This window comes from Lissotriton helveticus, chromosome 5_1 (genome assembly GCF_964261635.1).
Source record: "Lissotriton helveticus chromosome 5_1, aLisHel1.1, whole genome shotgun sequence".
Classification (NCBI taxonomy): Eukaryota; Metazoa; Chordata; class Amphibia; order Caudata; family Salamandridae; genus Lissotriton; species Lissotriton helveticus.
The window spans coordinates 440,082,818-440,096,422 of NC_136065.1; the positions used below are offsets into that span (position 1 = coordinate 440,082,818).

Here is a 13,605-nt window from a genome sequence, read left to right on the forward strand (position 1 = left end):
AAAACAGATGCATTTTAATTAAAGCGCGGCAAAAGGAGGCTGTGGGCAGCATCCGCCATTCTGTCGATTTGAATTTTAAAATAACACCTTTGTGCAAAGTACAGAATAAAACAAATGCACTGCAATTAAAGCGTGGTGGGAAGAGGCTTTAGGCGGCGGCCACCAGTATGTTATTTTCAATTAAAAATAGCCGCTCTGCAAGCACGATGTTATGTTTGGCCGCGGCGCAAAGTCTCAGTATGTGGTTTAAAGAACAGAACACTTTGCTTTAAGCTGCTAACTGATAAATAACAAAATATTGTGACAGATTACATTGAAAGACGTGCCTACCAAACAGTAAACAAATTGCTGGAGGGCATGTGTCTGTCCCGTAGGAAGCATCTGCCGTGAGAGGCAGCGGGGTGGCGTTAGGGAGGATGAGGGTTGACCCGACACAAGGGAAACAACATTACGACGTTTTAATTGACAGAATATATAGAAGCATTTAAGCAGCCGACGGATGCTTTAGCTTTAATAGAACGCACCTGCACATTTCTTTTGTTGTGTACTTAGCACGCAAACAGTTTTAATTAAAATTGACAATGCCGCCTGTGTTATGAATTAGAATTTTTAAAAAAACACTGTTTGCGTGCCGAGTACACAAAAGAGATGCAGTTTAATTAGAGCACGGAAGGAGGAGGCTGTGGACGGCGTCCACCACTGTCAATTTTAATTAAAAAAAAAACACTTTTGCGTGCAAAGGTAAAAACCAAAGAAATGCACTGCAATTAAAGCGCGGCAGGAGGAGGCAGCACAACTGTTTCAAGGCGTACTTCATGGCCGCCGTGTGTAAATATTGAGCAAATTGTAAGAAAGTCTTTTTGGAAGGTGGACAGAGTCCCTGCATAGTAGGCATTTATATCTCTTTTATTCACAAGCCATTTGGTATGTATTTAAAAACATCTGGAAAGTCACAGTGAATGTTAGTGCTTGTGCTCATTAGGAATGATGACATGACTGGTTGCCTTCGGGACCGCTCCGGACCTTCTTTGCACTATTGGTGAGTTACCGGGGTCTCTTGGTCTCTCTGGAGCACTGACTGTCGAGGGGAGCTTTGCCCCTTGGCGGGGACTTCTGCTGATCGTGATGCAAATGGCAGGCAAGAAACTGCTGCGCTTCTTAGCTTTTGTACCTTATATTTATTGTACCCTTCATTCATGGCAGAGGAGACCCCAAGGGGCACGTATCTGGCCTCTGAACACGAGGTGCGCCGCGCTCTAAAGTTAAGGCATTAACAACAAGCTGTCGTCCTTGCGTAAATGAAAAAAAACTGGTTAGCGACTAATTAAAGGAGACCAACGCCGCCAGTACACGATCCAGTCCGAATGGGATGTCGAAGGAGACAGGGCGGTGAAAAAGAAGCCTGATTTCCAATGAAAAGCCAGTGTTTACCATAAACGATGACGCCAGCCAATGAAAATTATGTGAGGGGCTTCAAGTCCCCTTCAGAAATCTTATCGATTACAAGTCGCCGCGAAGAGCGCATGCGCGCTCCAACGCTAGGCGAGACCTAAAAATATGACCAATATGATGACAAACATTTTAGAGCCGCCCTTTTTGGAAAATGGTAGAAGGGTTGCTCTGAGGTGTTATTTTCTGCCTCTGTAAGACTACTTGACACCGAAAACCTATGTTTTGACAACAAAATGAAGTATATAGGTCTCTTGGTTCCGGAAATATTACATCACTGCAACACATTGTCATTTCTAAAAATATCATCCAGAAAAAATTGGCTCGGATTAGCAAGGTCTACCAAAGCTAAATTACTCTACGGAAACAAAACAAATCAGAAATGAATATCTATGGATAACAATTTTTTTTTTTTTTACATAGGTATATCAAAGGGCCAGGACTACATTGGGCAAACCAGATTAAAGTGAAGAACACTGAATAAAAGCAACAGTATTTGTTTCTATTACTTGAGGAATTAAGTGGAGAGAAATGAGAGGGGGTAAGCGTAAGAAAGGGGAGGGAGACGAAGTATGAATGTGGCTCAAATGGAAAAAGGAAGTTGCAAATAGATCTAGAATTTCCAGAGCATAAAAAAGCACAGTCCAAGTGATTTTGAAAAGGTAGAATTTATGCTTATTGAGAAAAAAAAGCAGAAACATTTGTCCTTTCATCATGTTAGTAACCCAATTTCAAATTGCAGGGGTTGCTCCTGAGAAGGATTGCTGAACAAGCCCGAGTTTTTTATAATCTAGTTTTCGGAGTCCTTTACTCCTTAGGTTTTAATATTTAAATCGTGAGAGGAATTGTTTTGAAGATTACACAGGCTAATTTAATTTGATTCTGGTTTCAAGTGTGAGCAAGCACATCTTTTTCAGGGCTGGGGTGATGTATTTGTTTGTACCCAAAGATAATTTAGCTGCAGATCGTAAATTCACTTGAACGATGGTGCCTATTTTGGCCATCAATTCAACCACTAGGTTGAAAACAGCACTTTTTCTCTAATAATACAAAGGACTTAGGCATGTTAGGAGTCATATGGAGAAGGGCTTGGGGACAGAAGGGGATATCTTCTACCCTCTGGGGGTGAAAAAGCCAAAATTCTGAGCTCTTTGGAATAATATTTTTGAGGGCACTCATGTTCCAGCAAGAAAAAACAAAAACCTCAAGCAGAAGGATAACAGCTAAAGGTTTACTCAGTGACTGCAGGCACCTTGGTGACCAGTGACTAATTGGACCTTACTAGACTTAACTAGTGAGTCACAGGTGATGACCAGCACAACCACAGAAGCATGTTGGTGAAACAAAAAAAAGAAATCAAGACAAATAGAATATAACAATTCCTGTGATAATGTCACAGAAAGAGGCTAATCTGGCTTGTCTCTTGAAATTGTTGAGTTTCAGCAAGTGTTTAACTATAATGTGGAAGCTAAACGTACATGATTGCGATCTAGACCAAATTTACTCACAGGCATTAGACTTTATTCTTACAATAGGCCCACACACAATTTAGGCTGATGGCAAGTTAAACCCAGTCCAAAACACCAAGCACATCTTTCTTCAGTCAAAGCCTGTTGTATTATCTTCAAGTTAATAAAAATTGCATTTCCCTACCAGTTTTCCCACATTTGAGAACAAAACAATCAAAAACAGTAGCCTAGCACTAAGTAGTAGACGTGATGCCCCCACCAAACATAAGGGCTTCCCTATACAACCTTACTACCCCACTGTGTATACACCCTCCAGTAAATTGAGGCGCAAAATGTACACAATCAATTCGGAGTTTTAAAAAAAGCATTTGTTACGATGACCAACTTCGGTTTGCAAACCTTAGATATAAAGATTTGCTTTTTCTGTGCAGTGACGACCATGAAACAATAATTACCTGCTCTAGTGTCAGCTGTTTCGAAATGGTATCGTTTTCCAGTTTTTTTATTTTCTTCATTAGTTTGTTGACTTGAAACTCCTGCTCTTGTTCTAAATGCTGCTCCAGTTCAGCCTTCTCGTGCTGTAACTAAATAAATTGTCAAGAGAGTACACGAAGAAAGAGGAATGAGTCTAGGTCAGATCAGGTTAAACACTGATAACGAGGTGATAAGTGGGTCACTAAAAAATACACTGATTTTGGAATGAAACATCTGCATCCAATTTTCAAAAAAAATATGTGCCTTATAAATGTAAAAAAGAAATACAAATATTAACATTTGTTAAACTAAACTGCGATTCTAGAAACCCTACAGCAAAAATACCCAAAATAGTATTTCATTTTCATATACTGCAGCACAGACAGGATAATGAGGGCAATAAACTTCCTCCAATGCATATTTTCAAAGGAATAAAATATGCTTGGCAGAAAACTAGGTGATGCTTAGCAGCAGCATTATTGTGGCAACCCATAATTCAGACCTACTTTTAAATGATCATCACTTTGCAACATTGGCATTTTGTTTAGAAGGTAAACTGAAGGGAGCAGTCATGCCATGCATTAACTACTAAGTGCAATAACCTTGCTACACTAACCTTTCATAAATTCTTATTTGAAAAGAAGGAAAAGTTGGAAAAACTAGTTACTTACCTCACTCTTTACTTCTCATCTAATGCCTTTTATCTCAGATCTATCAACGCGTGCGGAGAGGAACCGAAAGCACCACAACAGCCATAAATACGATACATCACATGTTCACATACCTTAAGATCTTAAAAATCAGACTGGCTCATTTGAAAGAACTGAGGTTAGTGAGGACTAGGAAAAGAAAGATTATGTATGCACCAGAAATATAGTTACCAAAGGCAAGAAGCTTTTTTCTGAGACACATTTTCCTGCAGATTCCTCATCCTATGAAGTGTCAAAAAGCTTTTTTCTGAGAGACACCTTTTCCTGCAGATTCATCATCCTATGAAGTGTCAAAAAGAAGTATCTCCACAGAAAGTGGGACAGAGCATTTCTGGTTAATATACGAAATCATGCAGAAAACATTTTGGCACAGAATCCATCTCTGCATGCCTGAGGTGTAAGGGTAATATATTGGAACATATCAAATGCAGAAACCACTCTGTGTAGGAATGAGTGACAGGTGCAAAGAACCTACTGATCCGGATAGAACGCTGAAGAGCAGACAAAGTAATTGCCACCAACAGAACTTTTTTTTAGTGAAGAAGTCAAGCCAGGCACCTCAGTATATTGTCAAATGCTATCAAGAAAGCCAAAACAAGCTTCACTGAGAAAAATTAAACAGAAGGGGGTTGGAACAAGTAAATTGAACCTTACAGTAAAAGTGTCAATAGTGGTAATTTAAACAAAAGTTGGTCAGGATGACAAATGCAGACAGCTGCCAGGTAGCTCTTAACTGTAGGCACTACAGGGTTCTGTAGAAAAAGGGGCAATGAACCTCAAACGGACAGGCGATATAAGAATTAGCACTTTTCAACTCACACCACTGCACTAACCTGCTACAGTGACCTTAGATTTGTAGACTGGCTTTGTGGCTGCTAATATGACATCTGCTACCTCATCAGGATAGCAAAAGGAATCTAGCTTGCAGTGCTCAATCCCAACTCGTGCAGCTGCAGCATCTGTAATTTGGGGTGGAGAACAATAACAACGTCCTCCGAGAACAGGTCTACTCCGACCAGGAATGAAAAAGGCTGCCGAATGTTCAGTACTGAGAAATGAGCATACCAGAACCTCCTTGTCTAGCCTGAAGCAATCAGATTCAGGATTGGCAGGAATGCTCAGTGTATGGGACAAAATTAAGTACCCTTCTTGTGCTGGTTGGTGGTGATGAGCGCCACGAAGGGAAACTTCAAAGTCAAGAAGATCACCTTGGGGTGCAGCTCAAGTTTGGTACTCTTACAATAGACCACTAAAAGGGCCCACTCACACACAGAGGGGGTACTGTGCAAGACTACATTGCTGAAATTTGATCTACAGGCAAACCATCATCTGACACAGGGTCCATGATACCATTCGGTCTTCTTTATTGATCTAATGGACACTAGTGGTGTGGCAGAGTCTTGACACTACCTCAACTCAACCCCTCCCCCCGCCGCCTTTACAATGGATGGTAACATGGTCTCAAGGATAAGGTTGACATCTATGTACAGGAGCTAGTCTGAAAAAGGATCAAGGCTCTTTGCTACCCCGGCCACCAGATGATAAACCTGGCAAGGTAGCATCCGCAACCACAGTAGCCTGAGCATGCAGAGGGCTAAATGGACTACCCTTTAGACCATAGGAAAGATCCATTCATTGGTGCAAATGTAGGCACATCGAGAAAATCCACACCTAAGCCCAGAGACTCCTCTGGTGTAGCAGTACCTCCTTAGACACCACGGGAGGGCTCATCCTCCACCTGGAAAGCCACCAACCAGATATAGGAGTCTACGAGGCCCAGCATGCGCAAGACCTGCAAGACTGGGACCAGTGCTTAAATCAGACATATTGGAATCATTGCATGAATATCAGTGATCCTTTTGAGAGGTGAGGCCTTCATTAGGTTCTGTCATGTACCGTCCTAAAGGTCAGCTTCTCACAGGGCAGGAGGTGAGACTTCTGGATGTCCAAGTTAAATGCAGAGATCCAGGATAAACCTTTAGACTCAGGGCTCCTTGGGTTCCAAGTAGTTAAGGGATTCAAATCCTATAGCTCTAAGCTTGTGGCACAAACTCCATTAAGAAAATGATTTGCCTCTAGTAACGAAGCAGGGGGAAACATCCTTAAACACTATGTTTAAACAACGACTTACTGGAACAACGAAGAGTGAACAACGAAGAGGGCTGAACCACGAAGGTAACATCCACGAACAAAGGAACAACGAAGGATGGAACCACAACTTTTAGAACACCGGAGCATGCTAGGAAAACGTTTCAAAGGGTAGATGGGGGGTGTGGGGGGGACTTAAGATTAAAAAAATATATTTAGTTAGAAATATAACTGAAGATTAAAATCGTAATAGTTAAAATTCAAATACAGCTAAGGTTGTTAAAAAAATTAGTTTATATTTAAATTACCGGTATATGTCAGGAGATGGCAGTGTTGCTTTGATTTTAACAATTGTAAATGCTTTCGATTCACGAAAAGAATATGATCAGGGTGCTCGTTTTAGTAAACAGATCTGAACTAGTATTTTAGAAAAAAAGGTATTAAAACTTATTTTTTCGTGGTTTAGGGCGTAGTGGTTTAAAATGTAGTGGTTAAGTAATGGTCTTTAGCCTTCGTTGTTCCATAAGTCGTGGTTTAGGCAGTAGTTAAGTCATACAATCGAAGCAGTAGCTAGTAATCCTACTCTAAAGGAAACAGGATGGTCTTAAGGGGAAAGGAAGGACATCGCCCCAGAGGATCAGATGCACGACTGAGGTCTAGCTCGATTTCCTCAGGTAAAGTAGGAGGCCCTCCCTCTCACAGCAGGTGATGTGCAATTGGGGAGGCATAGTCAAAGGTATCTGGAAATGGAAGAGCCTGCAGAGGATGGTGGTGGGGGCTGGCTATGCACCTGCAGGCGTGTCCTCCTAAATTCCCCGCTGCCCCAAAAGGAATATAGCTGCAATGGAATTTGAAAAGGATGAGACAACAGGTTTTGTCATGGCTGCACAGCTCTAAAATAACGATAGAAATTAAAATATTGCTGATGGAATTGCCATCCTGCTAAAAATGTCCCAGGGCAAAAAACACAGCCCTATGGGTTTTTCAAGTGCTCCAAAGAGAAGATGGTCTTCCCTCAAAATAGCAGCTGACCAAACAGCAGGTCCATGAGCCAGTCTGCACATCACCCAGAAAGAGAATGGAGCATTTCCAAGCACGCCGACCGGCGTGCAAGTTGTATCCATAGAGCAAGCAACTGTGTCAGCATAGTAAAGACCACACTTTTAGACCTGTTTTGATGCATCCAAGCCATTCCTCACTAGGTACAAGATCAGCGCTTTCATATCGTCTGACAGGCTGACAAAGGAGTATCGCCAGCTCCCATTAAGCATGGGTGCATCTCCCTAAAAAGAAGCTGGCATTAACTGTGAGAAAGGGCCTCACTGCGGAGGCAAAAAGTTGGTGACCCAAGGTCTCAACTTTCTTGGATACCCTCCCTCACCAGCCAAGCCACATGAAAGGCATTCGGTATCCTAAATGGGACTACTTTGAGAGCTCACACAGATGATAGAAAAGTGCGTTTGGGTAACCATACTCAAAGAACAAGTAAATCTGCTAAGCTCTGATTATCTTCGCGGTGGTTTAAGTTTCTTAGGTTGTCTGTTAAGGGACTTTTAAATCAGAATGCTGCACAGTTGACCCGACAAGATAATGAAGGACTGCTTGGGCAGAGAAAAATGGTTGCGAATCCCGTGGCTCAGTTATGTTAAGTCCGTTTTGGACACTCTGGGTCTCGGGAACCTCTTTGCCGATCCGGCAGCAATTATCCCTCACCATAAGATGACTGTTAAAAAAGCGTTCTTGGCACACACAGCCACACAAAGAATAGAGCTAGATGGGGCTAAAACCACGGTGTGTGCCTACAACCTTGTAAAGACCACAGAAGGAATGGAACCTTATTTATATCTGATACACAATGCACAGGATAGGTTTTTAATGAATCGTTTTAGGCTCAATGTTTTACCATATTTATTGGGATCACCATTAGGGTATTCTCCCACAATTGAGCAGAAGGGAACCTGCGGCTGCGACAATAGGTCTCCGCAGTATTCCCTTCATTTTGTATTGTTATGTTCATTTTATTCTGAACCTAGGCGTAGATTTTTGGTAGACATCTTAAAAAAATCAAATATAAAATGTGCTCAAGAGGCTTTGATTTTCCTACAACAGGCGTCTGATCCCCTTACATTGTGCTGTATTAATTTTATTAAAGTAGCGGTTCCATTGAGGGCAACTAGAGGGGGGGGGGACTGTGAGATTTCTGAGACTGGTTTTTAATGTCTTTTCCTAATACACTGTGATTTAGCTGTATCTATATCGGGATTCATGTCAATTTAATTGTTTTTTTTTAATGAAATGTGTATATTGTATGTCTGTACTTTTATGGTGACTTTTAATCATCGAATAAAGAATCCTGACTGACTGACCCGACAAGACTAAAGCACAGATTGAACTCATCATTAAGAGTTTACCAGAATCATCCAGATATTGATGCATCTACACATAAGAACTGTCAGTATTACAGGCCTCGAAGACTGCCGTCTTTGGCATGTTCGAAAGTCAAAAAAGCTTTAAAAGGTATTCAGGATAAAACTACTACAGCTGACACCTTTAAAGTATTGTGAACTAAGGCACTGTCTAGGTAATTTTTCAGTTAGGCACAATAAATTAGCTACGCATATTCACAGAAACTACACCAAATCCATCAGATTTCTCCTAACACCAGCAGACGCTCTGCTTTTAAATTAAGTGCGATCAACAGCTATCACTAAAATAGCAGTACTGTGAAGATAGCAGCCCAATGGTGTTGAAATACAGTGATGTCTTAACAAGTTAATTTTCACCGATTCAAGTCAGAGAAGCTGCTAAATTGAATACATCATCTCTTCTTCTGCATATCGACAATATAAAGAATGTAGCATCAAAAATCTTTTCTTTAGTATACTTGAGGGAAACATTATGACAAATGGTGTTAATAAGACTTCAATCTATAAATAACAGTGAAAGAATGCTAATGCCAAGAAATCATTTTATACCTTTCAGACCCTCATCGCTTGTGAAAAGTTATGAGGACAATGGGTAGAGACAGGATGGGAAAAGAAAATCATATAACTCCTCTACCGGTCACTTCTGCACTGTATAGGCTGAAAACATTTAAACGTTTAAACATTCATTCACATCAAGATGGAAGGGACAACAAACTGCTTTACAGTGTTTCTCACTACCATATTTAAATTGTTGGTTTAAACTTCATAATCATCCTTGCTATCAAAACATAATAAAGCAGATCTGTACAAAAACTACTCATCATCGTTCCAAATGACCAAGTCTGTTCCAAACAATAGTGGATTGGGGGCATAAATAATTTGTAGGTTTTTGAGATATGAGATCGGACTTTCAGCCCTACAGAATTGCTTACCTGCATCAATTTTCTTGATAGCTCGTTTGTAAGAAACTCTTCCTCTTTCTCATAGTTGACAGCCAAAGTTTCTTTTTCTTTCTGCAGTGCCTGAATCTTTTTAAACAATGTATTGCTGATGAACTCTTCTTCCTGTTCTGCTCTCGCTTGCTGCAAACAAATATTTCATATTGATGTATACACATATAACTGGAAACACACACAGAAAGTGAATATTAAAACATGACCCCAACAATTAGGTGTAGATTGTTTTCCGTTATTTACCATTTTAAATAAACAACCCTGAGTTTTGTTAAAATAAGCAGTCTGACTCATGCTATCCGTTCTTCTGTTTTTGGAAGAATCAGAGATTGTTATTTACACAACGGTCAAATACGCATGCTCTTCATAACCAGGTTTCCTTCTGGAACTTGGGAAGTATTCTGCATCTTTGCTTAAAACAGCAAGTAGCACCCAAACTAGAGTGAATTTATGGAAGAGGAAACACTTCATCTATCCGACTTGGCAGTCCTCTTCAGTCCGGATATATAATCAGAGTAGATTTTACCTTGTAGCAGTTTTGAAGACCTCCAATATGGGGTTATTACAAGGAGTCAATTTTTTTGTTGAATTTGTTGGACATAAGTATTGGAGCAAGCCCAGAAGGGTTGACCGGTTAGTGCTAGAATTAACTACATACCAAATTTCATCTGGGGAACCCTAGTGTAAATATCAAACTTCCATAAGCAAAAGAGCTACACATAGATGTTGATCAGAGAATAACAGCATTCAGTCAAACTATGCAAACAAAATAACTAACAGATTGCTGAAATCACTGTATTACCAGTTAGTGTGTATGTGAATAGCTCGCTAACACACCGAAGAGTAAAGCATACTTCTAGGGAAGAAGCCAGTTAACACCACCACCTAGGTTTGTATGGTGCTTCAATCTAAACAGTAGGGCAAAAGAATGTATGCAGGACACCTGATTATGGCTTTCTAAGGTGAACTAAAGAACAGTTTTTAAAAATGTGTTGTAGAGTATGCCTTACACACGTTCAGATTTGTTCCTAAAAGTTTGCTTTACAACTCTGCCCTCTTCAAATCATGAGTCGATCACTGAGAATAGAACTTTGGGCTCTGTGATACAATGTACACTGTCATTTTTAGTCAGATGCTCTGAAGTATATAATATTCATTATTTCGATTCAAGCAAGTACCTGTGTGCCCCAAGGATACTCCCTTAGCCCAGTAATTTTCAACCTCTACATAAGCGCACTGGTCAAATTAACATTAAAATATGGGATTACATTTTTCTAAGGCGTGGAAAATATAAAAATTGTTCTGCAGGTTTACTCTGCTAATCTAGCAATCTTTGCTTGTTAAAAGCTTGCCCAAGACATTCATAGTTGGGCAAACAGGTTTCTTGAAACTTTGTGTCGGGGCATGGGTCATAATTCTGAGGTGAAAACAACTCTAGACTCTTGGTGTGGACACATCAATTCACACCCTGCTTAGTTTCATCCAGGGGAAAAAAGGATCCTAGCTGATGGAAAACGTTCTACAACTGGAAGCTATTACCCGTGACTTTCACTAATGACCGGAGTTGTTGTCCAAGCGTGTGCTACGAAAGATGGTGGTCTCCTTTATGCAGGCATCCCAGCATGCATATATACATACAAGGACACTCCTCCATACTACACATTTATCTCCAAAACGGGAGTACTTGTTGGGTGAGGACGGAAGCCCAGATCCTCTGGTTTAGAGCAGGTTTCTGATGAGTGCAATCCATCCCCCACTGTTTTGCTGGTATGTACAACTCCCAAAGCAACAAAAGTCGAGAAAGAAACAAACCTTATCCCCACCAGAACCAGCTCCAACTGGCCTGTGGGCAGCAAGCCTGCACATTTGGTTAAGAGGGGTAAAAGGTTCCTCTGGTATTAGTGGAGCCTACGCGTTTAAGAAAAAAGCAGCCCCTCTAATTGGATTCTAGCATTCTTCCGCTGGCCACTAGAGAAGCATAAATACGGCCTTTACGGATATACTATTATTTGACGTATATTACAGACATTACACAAGGAGGTCTGTGCATTTATACAATACCAACATTCTTACTATATATAAGTTCATAACATTCAGCAGCTCTGTGGTTGCCATTTCTTTCACAAACTGGCCCAGAGTCAAATAAGCCAGAAAAAACACCTTGCTGCTTGATCGAAGAAAATTGGAAGCACTGTCCTGATGACAGCTTAAGTAACTAAGATGGCCCAGGAACCGCAAGATCATCCTAGGTCAGCTGTCCCAGTGAAATAAAAACTTTTTAGGGCAAGGAGCTGCTCGGTAATCTTAACAAGTAAAGAAGGGTTAGCCTGCATGTTTGACCTTTCTTGTATCCTAGGGTTACCTTTGTTTGTCTATCTCTGCTTTCCAGTGGGACCAGGCGACAGTCAGTCTTGATCTTCTGGAGTTGGGTCCCAATGAGTCATCTAGAAAAGTTAGTCCAGAACGTGGCACCTTGTAACCATCTAGTTAACGCTCAAAAATCAGTGTTAAAAATTAAGTTGATCCATTCCTTCAAATACATTAGTGGCTACTGGTGCCACTAGGATCTTCTGTGGGCACCGCTAGTGGAAAAATTGATCAGTAGTACAGTTGCAGATCCTCATTGCCAAAGGCATCTTTAAGACAAATAGTAACTGGTTCACTATTATTCAGACAGACCCCTTTTCTCATTCCAGGCCTGCAGTAAAAAGGATGGTGAACCCTAGTGATCACCTTTTACCTAATACATGGGTGCAGCAATAAAGTGGCAAGGATTCAAAAGGGTCTGAATAATGATGCTCAGGTGGTGGGTTTAGTATTCTTTAGGGATCTATATTGCTTTTGAATTTTAATCTGCCCTACGTAGTGCTAGGGCCTTCTAGTTTTCTGTGTATAATTTTTAAACACACAATGTCGATTGTTGGTTATAGTGACAATATTACATGAGTGAGTACAAATGAGTTCATTGTAGCCTCAAATCTTATTCTTAGTAACACCTTACAGAGAGACTAATGCCAGTCCTTACTTAGTCTTGACACAAACAGTAGGCAAATTGGCTTCATCACTGCTAAAACAGTCGTCACTCGAATGTTTGATAATATTTTCCAAATGACTTCAATTCTGTGCATCAGAGTAGGATGCCTTTCCTTGGAGTCCTTCCAGTGAAGCTTGAAAAGACTGCCAACTAGAATCAATAAGGATAAATAGATTACATGAGCAGTCTATTTACATATTAGTCCACTGCCCATTGATGTCCTGAATTACATCAATAAGTCTTCTGGGTTTATTGCAAAATTACTACTGAAATTCATTACCTTTTCAAGCTGAACCCCCTTTCCCATGAAACTTAGATACTGGTCTTTAACATTTCTATCCAGCAACAGTGAACCTCAACACTGTCCCTCTAAAGTGGTAAAGTGTCTGAAAGTCCTCATGGAATCCAATTTATTTATGGCAGATCATGTACAGTAAAATCTATATTGTTTCACTTGAAGCATAATAAGTAGGGTTTTTTTAACCAACGTACCTACTACAGAGTTCACACATCTTGTAATTTGTATACTGCTGGTCGGAGTAGAGTATGCAACTTACATCTGTGGCTATCCAACCATGATCGTAGAAGACTATAGTGAGATCAGAATGGGGTGTGCAAACACTCATCAATAGTTCTCTATCTGTTCCTACCTCCCAGTGCAAAGTAGCGTGCATTGGCTGCCGTTTAAGAAGGTTCAATACAATGATGTACATAGAATCTTTTACCACAGTTCTTTCAGTTTGTACACAACTTAAGTGCCTACCATTTAAAGAAACCTATCACTGAGGTTAAGGATTTTCTGATTTTCTTTTTGGGGGTGGGGGACAAAGGTGTGGGGGCGGGCATTGTAGCCTTATGTTCCCACCACAGTACCCACATTTAGAGCACCTTCTTTAGCGGGACCTGCACCTCATCCAAATGGTCAACCCTAAGATGGCAACCGCTCTATCAGAAAACAGAGACAGGTTATCTGTGTTACATGGTTGTATTAAGCTTTATTGT

The 13,605-nt window shown here is 40.6% G+C and overlaps 1 protein-coding gene across 1 annotated transcript in view; it reads right to left on the reverse strand.

Annotated features, from left to right (window-relative positions):
- CCDC6 (coiled-coil domain containing 6) overlaps positions 1-13,605 on the reverse strand; it is a 342,291-nt gene that overhangs the window by 249,088 nt on the left and 79,598 nt on the right. Inside the window, exons 2-3 of the mRNA XM_078642647.1 lie at positions 9,549-9,698; positions 3,374-3,502 (exon numbers count right to left, since the gene is read on the reverse strand). Coding sequence (XP_078498773.1) covers positions 3,374-3,502; positions 9,549-9,698 — 279 coding nt within the window. The remainder of the gene's footprint in view (positions 1-3,373; positions 3,503-9,548; positions 9,699-13,605) is intronic.